General features: G+C 41.4%; 1 protein-coding gene across 1 annotated transcript in view; it reads left to right on the top strand.

The window, feature by feature from the left end:
• LOC126195495 (MAP7 domain-containing protein 1-like) overlaps window positions 1–16,866 on the top strand; it is a 279,241-nt gene that overhangs the window by 104,397 nt on the left and 157,978 nt on the right. Inside the window, exons 5-6 of the mRNA XM_049934126.1 lie at window positions 4,887–5,003; window positions 5,125–5,179. Coding sequence (XP_049790083.1) covers window positions 4,887–5,003; window positions 5,125–5,179 — 172 coding nt within the window. The remainder of the gene's footprint in view (window positions 1–4,886; window positions 5,004–5,124; window positions 5,180–16,866) is intronic.

The raw sequence follows: 16,866 nt of genomic DNA, 5'->3' as shown, positions 1-16,866 counted from the left end.
GCTGGTTTCATCACTCTTTAATGCCACCCACCATTTCTTCTTCTTCCTCTCCTCGCACTCCATCTGATCTTTCCTTCGGTGACTTAATTTCAGGCAATTTCTTTGATGTGCGTGTTGCAGCTGAGATGTATTCCATTCTTATCTTTTGTACTAGTTCTCTTTTCTCTTATGTTATTGGAACTAGGACCTATTTCTTCATTTATCATTTTGCCAGTCCATTTCTTTTCATCATTTTTCTCAACATCCACATTAAAAAAATTCCAAATATTTTCCATTACCTTTTCAGAAGATATTTTATTCATAGGTATCCTACTACCAAAGACCTTATGTTTTCTATCACAAAGCTATTTTCATGTCTAAAAGATTTTACTTGCCCCAGAGTATTTTTTTTTCAATGGTACACTCCTGGAAATTGAAATAAGAACACCGTGAATTCATTGTCCCAGGAAGGGGAAACTTTATTGACACATTCCTGGGGTCAGATACATCACATGATCACACTGACAGAACCACAGGCACATAGACACAGGCAACAGAGCATGCACAATGTCGGCACTAGTACAGTGTATATCCACCTTTCGCAGCAATGCAGGCTGCTATTCTCCCATGGAGACGATCGTAGAGATGCTGGATGTAGTCCTGTGGAACGGCTTGCCATGCCATTTCCACCTGGCGCCTCAGTTGGACCAGCGTTCGTGCTGGACGTGCAGACCGCGTGAGACAACGCTTCATCCAGTCCCAAACATGCTCAATGGGGGACAGATCCGGAGATCTTGCTGGCCAGGGTAGTTGACTTACACCTTCTAGAGCACGTTGTGTGGCACGGGATACATGCGGACGTGCATTGTCCTGTTGGAACAGCAAGTTCCCTTGCCGGTCTAGGAATGGTAGAATGGTGGGTTCGATGACGGTTTGGATGTACCGTGCACTATTCAGTGTCCCCTCGACGATCACCAGTGGTGTACGGCCAGTGTAGGAGATCGCTCCCCACACCATGATGCCGGGTGTTGGCCCTGTGTGCCTCGGTCGTATGCAGTCCTGATTGTGGTGCTCACCTGCACGGTGCCAAACACGCATACGACCATCATTGGCACCAAGGCAGAAGCGACTCTCATCGCTGAAGACGACACGTCTCCATTCGTCCCTCCATTCACACCTGTCGCGACACCACTGGAGGCGGGCTGCACAATGTTGGGGCGTGAGCGGAAGACGGCCTAACGGCGTGCGGGACCATAGCCCAGCTTCATGGAGATGGTTGCGAATGGTCCTCGCCGATACCCCAGGAGCAACAGTGTCCCTAATTTGCTGGGAAGTGGCGGTGCGGTCCCCTACGGCACTGCGTAGGATCCTACGGTCTTGGCGTGTATCCGTGCGTCGCTGCGGTCCGGTCCCAGGTCGACGGGCACGTGCACCTTCCGCCGACCACTGGCGACAACATCGATGTACTGTGGAGACCTCACGCCCCACGTGTTGAGCAATTCGGCGGTACGTCCACCCGGCCTCCCGCATGCCCACTATACGCCCTCGCTCAAAGTCCGTCAACTGCACATACGGTTCACGTCCACGCTGTCGCGGCATGCTACCATTGTTAAAGACTGCGATGGAGCTCCGTATGCCACGGAAAACTGGCTGACACTGACGGCGGTGGTGCACAAATGCTGCGCAGCTAGCGCCATTCGACGGCCAACACCGCGGTTCCTGGTGTGTCCGCTGTGCCGTGCGTGTGATTATTGCTTGTACAGCCCTCTCGCAGTGTCCGGAGCAAGTATGGTGGGTCTGACACACTGGTGTCAATGTGTTCTTTTTTCCATTTCCAGGAGTGTATTTTCACCTTCATTTCAGCTGATTCATTGGTCTTTTTTACATTTACCCTAATTCCTTACTCTTTTCCCACTTTTAAGATCCTCTGCATCATAAATAACAGTTCTTCTTTTCATTCAGCCAACACAACTTGATCATCTATATTCTTGATTACCATTGTCCCTTCTACTCCTCCTATTATACATTTTGTTTTTAATGCTTTGTATGTTCAGCATGAAGCTTGAAAACTGTTGGTGACAAACAACTCCCTTCTATAACACCTCTTCAGATACCTGTCTCATCTGTCTCTTCATTGCCAACTGTCACTACCATTTTCTGTTTTGTGTAGAGTTCCTTTATGCATTTTCTGCTTTTTCCAGTCTACACCAACATCCTTTAAGGTCTTCAGGAGGATATTCTAGTACACTTTGGCAGACTCCTTTTTTCAGTCAAGAAAATATATGCATAACCCAGTTAACTTCTTGCACTTTTTGTCCTGTAATCCTCAAACATCCAGTAGTATGTCATATTCCTGTTCTAAACCCAAACTGATGCTGTCCAGTGTTTTCTTCAATTTTTCTTTATAGTCTTCTGAGTAAAAGCCTGCACACAACATTTCAAGTGTGACTTGTGAAATTAATAGTCCTGTAATCTTTACATTCTGTGGCATTGTGTTTCTTTGGCGAAAGGACAAGTATAGTTTTACCTAGATCCTCTGGCCAAATTCCCTTGTGCATCTTCTTTCTTCACCTCAGAGACATGAATAATATGAAACTGAGTACATTCATAATACATTTTCACAAATAAACTGTTAGAATTAAAGAAACGTAGCACATGTGTAAGCTGACTAGCATCCTATGAACACCCATTTAGCAATATAATGGGTGGTTATAATTATACTTTCCCTATTTAACATGTTATAACATGGAAACTAATTACCTTACGAGTACCAGACTTGGTAGCATTCATGTCAAGGACATGGGGAAAAGAAATAATGCAGAATCACTTCAATTGAAACACTTTCAATTTGCTGCTATGGTACATCATACCATTACACACTGGTACCATTACTGCTACAAAATGGGCTCAATATGGCACTCATCAGTGTCCAGAAGAGTCTGAAAGTGCAGGATTGCATTCTGCACAGCAGAATGAAGCATGTGTGTGCTTCAAATCAGCACATATGCGAATACTCCCCTGGTAAACCCTGTTCTTCAGATAGCCACACATCCAGAAATCACAGGGTGTGAGATCAAGTGATCATGCTGGCCAAGCATTTGGAAATGATTGGCTGATAATTCGATCATTTCCAAATGTGTTTCAGAGAAGCAGGTGAACTTCACGAGTGATGTGCGATGGGGCCCCATCTTGCATGAAAACTGTTGAGTTCAATGTGTCACTCTCCTGTAGGGTGGGTATGACACGCTGGTGAAGCATTGATGGCCAGTCACACTGCACATCTTTGGTCCTGGGGCACCAACCTGTTCAAAGAAAGGTTGGGCCAATGATGAATGTAGCCATGAAGCCTCACCAAACAGTGACACATTCACTATACAGAGGAACTTCATGCACAGTGACCTGAGGTGAAGATCCCCACACTCAGCAGTTCTGTGTGTTGAGATTACCCATCAGAGAAAAATGAGCTTTAGATGTCCACTGGATGGTCCAGGGCCAGCCCTCATCAACTCCTCGAGCCCTCAAGAAAGTGGAGAGCGAAGTCAACACATCGTTGTGCTTCCTTAGGGCAAGCTGCAGTGCAGTTTGGATCTTGTATGGATACCATTCTCAAATGGTTCAAAGTACCTTTCATACAGTGGACCAAGGAATTTTCAACTGTCTTGACACAGCATGCACAGTGGCTGGCAATCGGGAATTCCACGCAGCGTTGTCTACCATAGCCACAGAGATTTCAACCACCTGTGGTGCAACCTGTAATCGTCCTCTTCCTGGAGGGATGCCCAGTTTTCCAGTTGATTCAAAATTCTTCATCACACTCCGCACAGCAGGTGGAGGAATAGGATCTTCCTGTAATCCTTTCAACTGTGGATATTCTCAAAGTGCAGCTGCAGCATTACTGTCGTTTTGATAATAGAACTTCACCAGTAATGCCCTGCTCCATTTATCCAAGCTCATGTTGGCATGTCAACAAGTGCACTGCAACCGGTCAGGTCTGTGACACTATGAATCACAATGACTGATCATGGCATCTGGTGGCCAGAGTTGGAACTGGACAGTGGTGCTGTGACACAGGGAAATCAGGCATCCCATACTCTGGACATTAATGCTACCAAGTTTGGTAGTCACATGGTAATTAGTTTCTATGTTATAACATGTTAAATAGGGAAAGTTTAATTATAACCAACCAGTACATATTTAGAGGACCACAGTTAATAAAATTGAGATAGTCTGGATGACTAATTGGCTTAATATGGGCAGAGGCTCTTACGGAGCTAACAGAGAGTAGAACACAGTCATTTAGTAGCAAGGCTCATAGAGCATAAGAGCAAGTGAAACAGAGATGAGAGAACTTGTTGACATTGTGGACTAATAAGAGCAGTGTGTCTTGGCCCTGGGTCCAGTTCACAAGCATGACATCAGTGAATTTGAACCAAAAAAGGATTTTATCATGTGAGTGGCTGGAAAGAATATAATTCCTATGATATTTTTGTCTACCCCTCCTTTTAAATATATAGACTTACACCTCCTCCAAACTGTTCTCGTAGTGGTATACACCTGTCCTCCACCAATTTCCTTTTCCAATTCTTTCCATCAAATTTGCTGGTGTGCAATCTACAATTATGTCCATTTGGGAGCCCTCCCTGTCACCTATGCCCCTGTGTTGCAATCCTGTTCCCAAGATGTCCCTTCATCACACCCTATACTCGTGCTGTCCACCCCAGCCACAGTAAAAGAAAGAATAGAATGAATCAAGTTTGTTCATGAATGAAATAGCAGATATGTGCAATTTAATATCTGACCTTCAGTATTTTCCTTCATGAGTACATACTTACAGCATAAATGATGAATTTTTGTTTTAATATGTATTTCTTGTGATACATTAAAACATATTACTTTTACATCTGCAGGTATCATCAGAGAAAGAAGTGTTGCGCAGGGAAGTAAATGAGATGTGTGATCGTGTGCAGTTGTTGGAGAAAGCTTCAAGACAGCTAGAGCTGGACAATGAAAGACTTGCTTTTAAGGTAATTTCATTCATAAAGTGCTTGTACTGCTTTGTTGTCATTCATAACATGACTAATATTTCCAGTGTTGTTTCTTTTTTGACTAACATCTTACTCTTGTTTTTCTTTGTATAATGTACAGTTATCTGAAGCATTGGCAGAACTTGAAGAAAGAGAAGCTCAATTGAAACATTTAGGTGTGTGAGTAATAGTTGGTGCCCTTTGCACAATTGGCATCAGATATTACAGACATTTTCTCCTGCATGTTGTGAAAGTAAATGCACTCTTCACAGAGTGAAGGAATCAACTATTAGCACTGCTTATATAGTTTATGATCACGTACCTTGCATGATGGTTGATTTAGTTAGGTTCTGATTTTATGCACATGGCTTTAATAAAATCATAATCTCTACAAAAAATCAAGCAACAATCATGGAAACAGATAAATTGAGTTGGTATTTTCACTGACTGTGTGTCACTAGGATGAGCTTTATTTGCAGTTATTTTAGTGTAAACTTTGGTTAACTACATATTCTACCAATGCAGTATGCATCTTGTAAGAATTCACAAGGAATGTGTTGAACAGTGGTTATGAAGAAAGTACTCCTCTTGCCTTTAGGCTGATACACTCACTGATGAATGATTGGATAAAAGGTTCAGTAGGCTTTTTCTTAGAAAAAAGGTTTCTTTAATCTTTTCACCAAATTGAGACAGTGTGGATAAACAATGCCACGTGCTGGCCTGCCCTGCAGAAGCCTAGCACATGGCCTGATTACATTTTCAGTGGGACTAAAAAAGTGTAAGGTGAGGTCGCTTGACAGCAAGGTGCTTAGCATGCATAACACTTTGGAAATGAGTAACAAAAACAATAATAAAATCTGTAATTGTGGACACAATTATGTACTTAATCTTTCCTGGTCCCTGTGTTAGTTGGATTTGGATAAAAAAATGGAACAAATAAATAAAAGTGCTCACCAGTAATTTTATGGGTCAAGCTCTTTATTTTTTTCCAGCAAAGGCAGAACATTCACCCATCTAAGGAGTCAGATAAGTTGCTGTTACTACTATTGGTGCCAGTAACTAAACTCTCTTTGTGAGCTTTCACAATGTTATCCATGTCCTGCATCCATTTTTCAGTTTTTTGAACATGCTGCACTCATTTTTACCATTTAATCCAGCATTACATCAGTGACTGCTTCAACCAGAAGTACTTTCACTTCATACAATTTGAAGATTTTTTTTCCTTGCTGGGACATAATTTGTAGTCTGTGTCTAGTCAATTTCAGTGACTTTCAGTTCACAGTGGTATGGAGACATTCTTCAATTGTTTTGTTTACTGAATTTACCATAGCATCTACAACATTTGAATTAAAAGCTGATTTATAGTTTTCAAATGGAATGCTTTTGAATGAAAGCCAGTCTGTAATATTCTTTTTACTGGAGCCTGTGTTTAGAATTTTGTATGGTTTGTGGGAGTAGTATGGTGCATTATCACCTATAATAACACAGTTGTCCTCAGGGTGAGGAAGAAATTTGGAAAACCAAGATTCGAAAGACTTGCTGTTCATTTCTTCATGGTAGTCATGGGGCTTTTTCAACTTGAAAGTCCACAAACACTCATCGACAAAACCTGTCTCTCACCCAATATGCTTTATTGTTAGTCTTTTTCCTTTCCCAGATGGTTCTTTGTTTCCTGTAGACAACCCAGATAGAAAGGCTTCCGTAGCTGATGGCACTGAATCACCTACCTAGATTTTATTAAATATATGGCCTGCATTTAGCCAGGTCTTGTCCAAGTAATAATTTTTTTCTAACTTACTGGCATGCTGACTTTATTGTCCATAGAATGACTTATCTTTGTTGCTCAGCGTGCTTTTACATCCATGATTAATGTATCTGAAATTCATCTCTTTCAATAAAGAGTGACATGTGACTCCTCTGAAGTCCAGCAGATGAGAAACTTCATTAACAGAAGCAAAGACTTTATCAATGGTAGGCAGCTCATTGCAAAAGAAAAACTGGTGCACTTTCTTTCTTATGGCATTTCTGTCAAAGTCATCAACATTTTGAATTATCAGACAAGCCGCTGACCCCAGTGGAATGTGCAGTTTTAGCAACAATTTCTGATTTTATTGTTGATGCATGGTGGATGTAAATCACGTTCTGTCTTGTACGCATTTGGGATCATTTTCTCCTCTGAACTGCTTAATGCTGATCTTTTTACTTGTTACTTAGTTGGAGAATGCAAACATGTCTTGAGTTTCAGTAGAAGTTGACATATTGATGTTTAATGCTGGAGGATACACAAAGGATTGTATCAGAAAAAAAGAAGAAAAAGATAAAAATGCATAAACAAGACTTGCTCTAAACAAAGATAATAATGTTTACATTTCCTTACTTAGAATGTATAAATTCCACTTACACAACTTTGCTGACTTCTTTAACAGCAGAGTGTAAGGCGACAATAGCCCATACTGAAAGAATCACACACCCCTGGCAACTGCTGCTAATGTGATGCAATTAGCATGTGACTCAGATTGTTTACTTCTGTTGTCCCATCTCCACAAATCAACTTTAGATAACTAACACAAAACACTCGCATGTATGTGCATATGTGTAAATATTGTAACATTACTGTTGATAGAAATGGCAAAGGATGAGAAATGTGACAACAAAGGAATGGGAGGGGGAGTAAGATAACCTCTAAGATATATCCAGCAAACTTGCATAAATAAAAAGTGGGACGGAAGGAGGTTGGGAACAGGGAATGGGACAAAAGGATAGTGAGGACAGAAGAAATATGACCTACTGACAAATGAAAATTATGCAAGCAGCATAAAAATGAATAAATAACTAGGAAATGAAATGACGAGGATAGTTACATAAACATTAACGATTCACTACAGGTCAGCTACATCCTCTACTAGAATTTGGAATATGTTTCTTTTTATTCATAAGTGGAGAACAAAATAAAACAAAGTAAAATCCAGGTTGGAATAATGATAATATTTTGAAAAGCTAAGATCGGTTATCACACTACTGGCCACAGAGGCCAAACTGAAGACAGCCATTTGGTAGGGTCTGCAGGGCAGAGAGGGGTGGAAAAGGAGAGGAGTAGAGGAGGAGAAATAGACTAGTGGGTACACTGGTTGAATAGAAACTGTGTACTTCTGGAGAGGGAACAGGAAAGGAGATGGTTTGGAGGAGGACATGGCCTAGTGAAGGTTGAGATTGGGGAGGGAATGGGGGGGGGGGGGGAGGTTATAGTAACTTAGAATATACTGCAGGGAAAGTTCCCAACTGCACTATTCAGAATATTTGGTGTTGATAGTATGGATTCAGAGGACAAAGGCTGTAAAGCAGTCACTGAAGTGAAGCAAATTGTGTTGGGAAGCACGTTCAGCAACTGGGTGGTACGGTTGTTTGTGATTGTTAAGTATGGAGCTGTTGCATCAGCATACTCTGAAAGGAACCTAATTGGTATACAGTCTGGACCAGAATACTTGCTTTTATTAAGTGATTTAAGTTGTTTCACTACTCTGAGGATATCTACTTCTATGTTACTCTTGTTGGCAGCTGTTCTTGATTCGAATTCTGGAATATTTACTTTGTCTACTTTTGTGAAGGCATTTTGGAAGGCTGTGTTCAGTAACTCTGCTTTGACAGCACTGTCTTCAATAGTGTCTCCATTGCTATCATGCAGAGAAGGCATTGATTGAGTCTTGCTCCTAGCATACTTCACATATTACTAATCTCTTTGGATTTTCTGCCAGGTTTCAAGACAAAGTTTTGTTGAGGAAACTATTACAAGCATCTTGCATTGAAGTTCATTTTAAATTTTGAGCTTCTGTAAAAGATCGCCAGTCTGGGAGATTTTGCATCTATTTAAATGTTGCATGTCTTTTGTTTCTGCAACACTGTTCTGACCCATTTTGTTATAAATCTCTCAATTGCTGCTGATACTATTTCTTTGAATTCAAGTCCCATCTGGTCTACACTTATGTTGTTAATTTGAAAGAGTGGAGATTGTCTCTCATGAAGGCTTCAAGTGAATTTTTATCTTCTTTTTGAATAGGTATATTTTTATTTTATTTTTGGGGGATTTGGGGCTACAATATTCAATCTTGCTATGAAAACCCTGTGTTCACTAATCCCTGAATCCATTTTGATGCTCATTATTAACTCAGGATTATTTGTTGCTAAGAGGTCAAGGGTGTTTTCGCAACCGTTTATTAGTCGCGTGGTCTCATGAAGTAACTGCTTGAAGTAATTTTCAGAGAATGCATTTAGCACAATTTCAGATGATGTTTTATGTGTACCTCCAGAATTAAACATGTATTTTTGCCAACCTGTCAAGGGTAAATTAAAGTCACCACCAACTATAATTGTATGAGTCAGATACATGTTTGAAATCAAACTCAAGGTTTCTTTGAACCTTTCAGCAGTTGTATCATCTGAATTGGAAGGTTTGTAAAAGGATCCAATTATTGTTTTATCACCATCACCAACAATGACCTCTACCTATACTAATTCACAGGGCTATGCACTTCAATTTCATGCCAAGATAAACTACTTCTAACAGCAACAAACACGCCACCGCCAACTGTGTTTAAACTATCCTTTCAGAACACCATTAGGTTCTTCGCAAAAATTTTGGCTGACCTTATCTCTGGCTTTAGCCAGCTTTCAGTGCCTATAATGATTTGAGCATCAGTTCTTTGTATTAGCGCTTGGAGCTCTGGTACTTTTCCAACACAGCTATGACAATTTATAACCGTTATACCAATGGTTCCTGTATCTACGTTATTCCTGCTTTCTGCATGCACCCATTGTGACTGAAGCCCTTTTTGTGTTTTCTCGAGACCCTCTAATCTGAAAAACCGCCCAGTCCACACCAACACAGCCACTGCTAAGCGTGTAGCTGCCTCTTGCGTATAGTGGACACCTGATATATTCACCTGTTAACATTAAAGAATTTTTTATCCTCAAATCTTGCCTCACCACCATTCCCCAAATCCCTTAACACAGAAACTAGCCTTATATCTGTGGAAAGAACTGCAATCCACTAACTAAAAACTGATCCTGGCCTTATAATAATATCTCCACAACTATAGTTTTGAACCACAGGCATTATTTTTCAGAGGGAATCCACCAGCTGTCAGCTTCATTCACCTGCAATCCCAGCCACAATGACCCCAATATGACAAATCCAACAGGATTTCTAGTCTCTCCTCAAATCCTTAGGCCCATCCCAGAATCTCTCCCCTGAGTCTATATTCCTCTTCACCTCTACCACACTCCGCACTTGCACCTTCTACATGCTTCCTAAAATCCATAAACCTAATGACTCTTCACACCCCATTGTGGCCAGTTCCTGCACCCCCCCCCCCCACACCCCTGAGGGAACCTCTGCTCTTGTGGATAAACACCTTTAGTCTGTTACCCATAACCTACGCTGCTATTTAAAAGGCACCAACCATTTCCTCCACTGACTCTCCACAACTCCTGGTTCTTTACAACTTGGCACTCTGCTAGTCACTGTTGATGCCTCCTTCCACTATACTAACGTCCCTAATGCCCATAGCCCTGTTGCCATGGAATGCTGCCTTTGCCAGTTCCAGACTTACTCCATGCCTACAACATTCTTGTGGTCACCATGACCAACTGTACCATTACCCACAAACAAAACCGTGGTACAGGAATGGACACTCGCATGACACCAACCTATGCCAGTCTACTCATGGACCATCTAGAGGAATCCACCCCAGCCACCCAGAATTTCAAACCCCTGACTTGGTTCAGATTCATTGATGACTTCTATGAAATCTTGATGGGCTATCAGCCAAGTGGTGTCGTCTTCTAGTCGCAACATTTCAATGGATTGTGTATCCATCATCTTCAGGCAAAGTGTCGGGATGCTGTCTGTTGTGCACCTTTGTAGCTGCTGGACCACTATCAGATTCCGGCCGCCGACCGATCATGTGCCAGCTGAATTGCACCGGGTGCTTGGTGCCAACGGTGTGAAGGGGACAAGCATGCGGGCGTCGATTCCCTGTGTCTGTTCATATCAGCACCAGTCGCATTCCCCTTCAGACTGGAACATTCTTGCCGAATTTTCCTAATTGCAGGATCCCAAGCTGTACTGAGGTGGTAAGCACTGTCTCAATTAATTAAATTTTCACACAGACGAATCTCTACCGCTTCTTTTATCACTGAATCCCAAAATCCACTGGTGCTGCATAACTTGTTTGCTTTTTCAAATTCAAAGGTATGCTTTTCATTGATGCTGTGTTCCACCACCACGGACTGTCAACCTGTCCAAGACGCACGTTTCTTATATGTTCCATACGGCACTGTGTAATGCAACATTGCATCTGCCCTATGTATTGCATTCCACATTCGCATCCAATTCTATAAACACACAGTGTCATTAGTCCTAGTGGGTCTTTGGTCGATCCAAGAATATCGTTGAGTTTATTTGCTGTGTGAAAGACGGTCTTCACTTGGTGCTTCTTAAGGATTCTTGCGATCTTTGCCGTTGGTGGTCCTGCATACAGCAGGAACACACAACCTCTTGTGTTGTCCTCTTCTGGTCTCTCTCCTCCTCTCTTCTTATTGTTCCTCAAAGCTGTTCCTATTAGTTTTCGCTGTAGTTGTTTCTTTTGAAGTTTTCCTTTAGATGTTGTAATTCACTCGGTAAGCTCTTGTTGTCGCAAAAGGACCTCGTCCTGTGTACGAATGTGTTAAGTACAGAGCGGTGTTGCGCTGGATGGTGACAGCTCCTAGCTTTGAGGTATAGGTCTGTATGTGTTTCCTTCCTACATACCGAATGTCCCAGCGTGCCTCCTGCGTTTCTAGTAACCAGGGTGACCAGTAAGATTAGGCTTCCATTTTTCTCCATCTCCATGGTAAACTTGATGTTTTCATGTATACCGTTGAGGTGCTGCAGGAACTCAAGTAGTTTCTTTACCATGTGGCCATACACAAAGGTGTCATCCGCATATCTGTAAAATGCTTTTGGTTTCAGTGGAGCTGTGTCCAATGCTACCTCCTCGAAGTATTCCAGGTATAAGTTAGCCATGCTTGGTGATAAGAGGGAACCCATAGCAACTCCATCTATTTGCTCATTGCGACTAGAAGATGACACCACTCGACTGATAACCCATGAAGATTTCATAGCTGAAATACACCAGAGAAAGCCTGCAATCATTGATGACATGTTTGTGATCTGGATCAATGTTGAGGACACCCTATCCACATTCCTCCTGAACCTCAACACCTTCTCTGTTCGCTTTATCTCGTTCTCCTCAACCCAACGTGCTACCTTCCTCATTGTTGACCTCCACTTCAAAGATGACTGTATCAGTACCTCTATCCATATCAAACCTACCAACCATCAGTAATACCTCCACTTCGACAGCTACCACCCATTCCATACCAAGAAATCTCTTCCATAGAGCTTAACCACCCATGGCTGTTGCACCTGTACTGGTGAACATTCCCTCTCCAAATATACTAAGGGTCCCACTGAGGTCTTTACAGACAGAGTCGAGCCTCCCACCCTTGTACAGAATTAGATCTCCCATGGTTTGTCTGTCCAATCACATTCCACCTCAGCTAACTGTCACATTTCTATTGATCCATAGGTCAAACTCAATGATCTCATGTCCACTCCAGTTGTGATTGATGATGTCATTGCGTCAGCATGGGAACACAAATGGGGTTGTCTGGTGCGGAGCTTCATGTTCAACAATGCACACTGAATGGTGTGCACTGAAAGACTTGTGCCTGCACTAGCACTAAAAGCTTTTGTCCTATCTACCACAGTTTGCCACTAGTCCTGCTTTACAAACCAGGAAAGCCTCTGACCATGACTTTTAATGAGGCATGAGTGGCCAAGACTTTAGTCATCTACTTCTGGTTTCACCATCCTTCAACCACTTTCTATAAGTTTTCATATCAGCAGCACCACAGAGTTGGGAGTGTTTCCAAGATGTTCATTTCTGGGTGCCTGGCCATAACAATCTACCATTTGCCAGAGTCACTTATGTCAGTGGATATCGCCATTTGCAGCCTGTATAGTTGCTAGACTGATCCCCTATTTCTCTCTGCTCTGCTTATATATTTTCCTTACTGCGCCACATGCCCACACCACGATCATGTGATATTAAATTTCGTGGTGGGCGATGGTTATAATTTTTTCGCTCAGCAGTTTGTTTCTGTTACTTGTGTATATGGGAAGTGCAGCTCTTTCCCCTCCAGCCTTTCCTTCTAAAAATTGACATGTTCTACATCCATGAGGATCTCCTCAGCATGGATCTATGGAACGAAAAACTAATCTAATCTAATCTAATCTCCAATGATCTAGTGCCTTGTTTTTGTTGTATTGAGGTCTAAATGCTCCAGTTAAGTTGTGTACTCATTATTTATTTAGTTTCTATTAATTTTTTTTATCATTTTTGGCTTCTTTTACCTTCTTGCTCAGAGTTTTATCAGCTATGTACTTTTCCCCAACCTCTTCCTGTGAACAGATGTGTGCCTGTTTTCTATAGCCCATGATAGCCATCTCTACATTGCTGTTAATTACCCACACTTTCCAACTCACTTACTCACTCATGCATCCACTGACATCATGCAGCTTTTTGTCATTATCTTGCTTTCCCCCCTTAGCGTTGCTGCTATTCTTTATACCCTAGACCATGCTTTATTCCAGTTAGGATTCACCTCTGTACCAGAAAAATGAAATGTTGTGATTTAGTACATTTCTCTGTTTCAGCTTGCAGCTGTGATTGAAAGGCATATTTCAAATTTATTGTCTGATAAACTATGTATGTGTCTTTACTTGGTTTGATCAGAAGCATAATATTCAGCTTAAAGCTGAAGAAACTTGCTTTAACTATAAGGTTGGCTTTCCACAATCAAGTTGATTTTCTGTGTACAAGTATGAATGTTGTTAAAATAATTTTATTTTATGTTGCATATGTGCATTTGCTATCTTTCATCACACTTTCCATTTTTCACTTTTTTAATGGTATGTGTCATATACTTTTGCCAGTAGGGAGCAATATTTGATTGTTTAAAGTGCATGCCTTTTTCTAGTTCAGGTAATTACTTCAAAAATTTATGATTTAATTATATGCTTTTAGACCTGTAATTTTGAAACAAAGTGAAAATAATGATGTAGCTGGTACATTGTGATGGATCAGATAATATAAGGGCTACACTTTTTTTCAGGTACACCCCAGTAATATCACTCAGCTAAATTTGAAATCAGTTCTGGAACAATTAAATGTTAATTATGATATATACCTGTATGACTGACTAATTTATAAGTAAGGTTTCTGTTTTCATTAATAACGGATATTATCCACATGGATAAAATAAATGTTGTTATGATAACTACTACAGTGAATTGACTTCTATGAGTGCAGAGATTTTCCTCGGTATAGAAATCTGGAATGAGCTCAGTTTAGCCTTGGGATTTATTTTGATTAAAGGAGCTATTGCATCATCATTCTTGTAGTAGATCATGGGCATTACATGATGAATACCTTGCACATTAATCTTGATGACGACAATCACACAGTATGAAGGAGCTATGATGTTTTGACTTACAGACAGTATTATGGGAGTGGAATCATGTCTATTAACTAAACCATTCTGTAGTTAGCCCCTTCAACATCAGTTGATGCCTGAAGATGATGTACTGAATTACTGAAACTGGCAGCTACATCAAAAGAATGGTTCTGAGTGTTCCATTTTATTGCATAACTGAATGGCCGAAGTCTCTCAAACCTTAAATCAGAAGGATGGGCATACAAAAATTTTGCTGTCAATCCCTGGCCAAAAAGCTTGTCTCATAGTCAACAGTTTAGTTCACAGAACTCCGTAACGACCCTGGTGGAGAAGGTTCTTCTTGTTGTAACATGGTGGGAATGACTACTCTGGGAGAGAGATCTTCTGTGGACAACAGCAAAACACGGTTAATAACAGAGAGGAGATACCATAAGGAAAAATAGTTATGATGGGGGTCGAAAGCCCCACCTGGCAGTTTAGCTGATCAACCATGGCCGAGAACCGGGTTGGCAGCAAAGGAAGCAGTTATGTGCAAGCTGGACCGTGACCTGCAGTTCAGTATCTAGATGGAAGCAAAGGAATTCACCACGATCAAAGTCAGGACCCACAGGAAGATGGGACAATGTGTCCACATTGGCATGTTTAGACGTAGGTCAAAAGGGGATTTCGTAATTTTAATGAGACAAGAATGGCGCCCAGCAATGTAGGTGGTGTGCTGCCTTGTCAGGCAAGGAAGTGTGAGGGTTAAACAAGGAAACAGAGTTTGTGGTCAGTAATAAGGTGAAACTTGGACCCATACAAAAACATGGATTGTCTGGAGAGCACAGATTATGGCAAGAGCCTCTTTTTCCACCAGAGAGTAATGCTGCTGGACCAGAGTGAGAGACTTAGAGGCAACAATAACAGGTCATTCAGAGCTGTCAGCATATCGGTGTTCTAGGACTACACTGAGGCCATACTACGAGGTATCTGTCACCAAAACTATGTGCTGATGCGGAGAGAACATAGCTAAACAAGTGCCCAAGAATTATTTGAATTTTAACATTTGATAAGCATGTTTACAGTCTTGGCTTCAGCAAAAAGATATTCTTTTTTGTAGTAAGGCTTGCAGCTGGTGGGCCAATGTGATTGCTGTTGGCAGGAATTTATCGTTGTAGGCTATATTCCCCTAGGAAGGCCTGAAATTCCTTTGTGGATAAGGGATGAGGCATAAACATAACAGCAAATATGTGGTCTGGCAGAGGGAAAACCCTATCCCATGAGACCTTGAACCCCAAATAAACTATAGAAGATTGAAAAAACTAATATTTCACGAGGTAACGCCGTAAGCCTGCAGACTGTAAGACAGAAAACAGTGTGTGCCAATTTTTCAAGTGGTTGGTGGGGCAGCCCATCACAACAGAGATAATTAATCCAGCCCAGAACAGGCATAGTCAATTGCTCTAAAATTCTTTGTAAAATAGCAGAGGCACTAGCTGCATCAAAAGGAAGATGCAAGTATTGAGAGACCAAAAGGAGTATTCAAAACCAGAACTCACTGAGACACTTTTTGTCCACAGTAACATGAAGATACACTTCAGAAAAATCAATGTTAGAAAAGTGCTGACCATTTGTTATTTTTGCAAACTATTTCTTGTGTCATGGGATTAGTTACATATCCACAACCTGCTGTGCGTTGACAGTGGTACTGAAGTTGCCACGAAGGCAAAGTTTCCCCAGCGGGTTCCAAACTACAGTCGGTGGAGTTGACCACTCACTAACCATAACAGGTTCCACAACCCCTAAAGACTGAAGTGTGTTCAATTCTGCTTTCACTTGATTTTTCGGGGTCACAGGAATAGGATGCAAGGCTGAGCTGTGGATTTCAAAGAAATATGACCACAAAATCTCATAGCAAATCCTTACCTTCAAAAAACAAGTCTGAAAACTCTTCACTCAGTGTTTTTAATTGGGAATACAATAGCTGATCAGGCACAAGGTGAACTGCATCAGTGATAGAAAATCCAAATGCCTGAAATCATCCATCTTGAACAAGTTCTCAACACTGGCTTCAGAAACCACCAAAAATGGAACAAACCACTGACTTGTAAGAGGCAGAGGTTGTAAATTGTCCCAACAGTGCTATTTTTTGTTTGTAACAACTGATCAGCTTCCGCATGATTGGTGTCAATGATGGTGAGCCTAAACTCACATAGGTTTGAGAATTCAGTAACATAACTGCAGCACCTGTGTCAACGTGCAGCCAGAGCACATGAAGAAAAACACTTAACTCAGTAAACAACTCGGGATAAGTCACAAGCCTTGGAGT

The sequence above is a fragment of the Schistocerca nitens genome, chromosome 1 (genome assembly GCF_023898315.1).
Source record: "Schistocerca nitens isolate TAMUIC-IGC-003100 chromosome 1, iqSchNite1.1, whole genome shotgun sequence".
In the NCBI taxonomy this organism is placed as follows: Eukaryota; Metazoa; Arthropoda; class Insecta; order Orthoptera; family Acrididae; genus Schistocerca; species Schistocerca nitens.
Note: the sequence above shows the minus strand (reverse complement) of the source record. Positions and strands in the feature narration are given on the sequence as shown.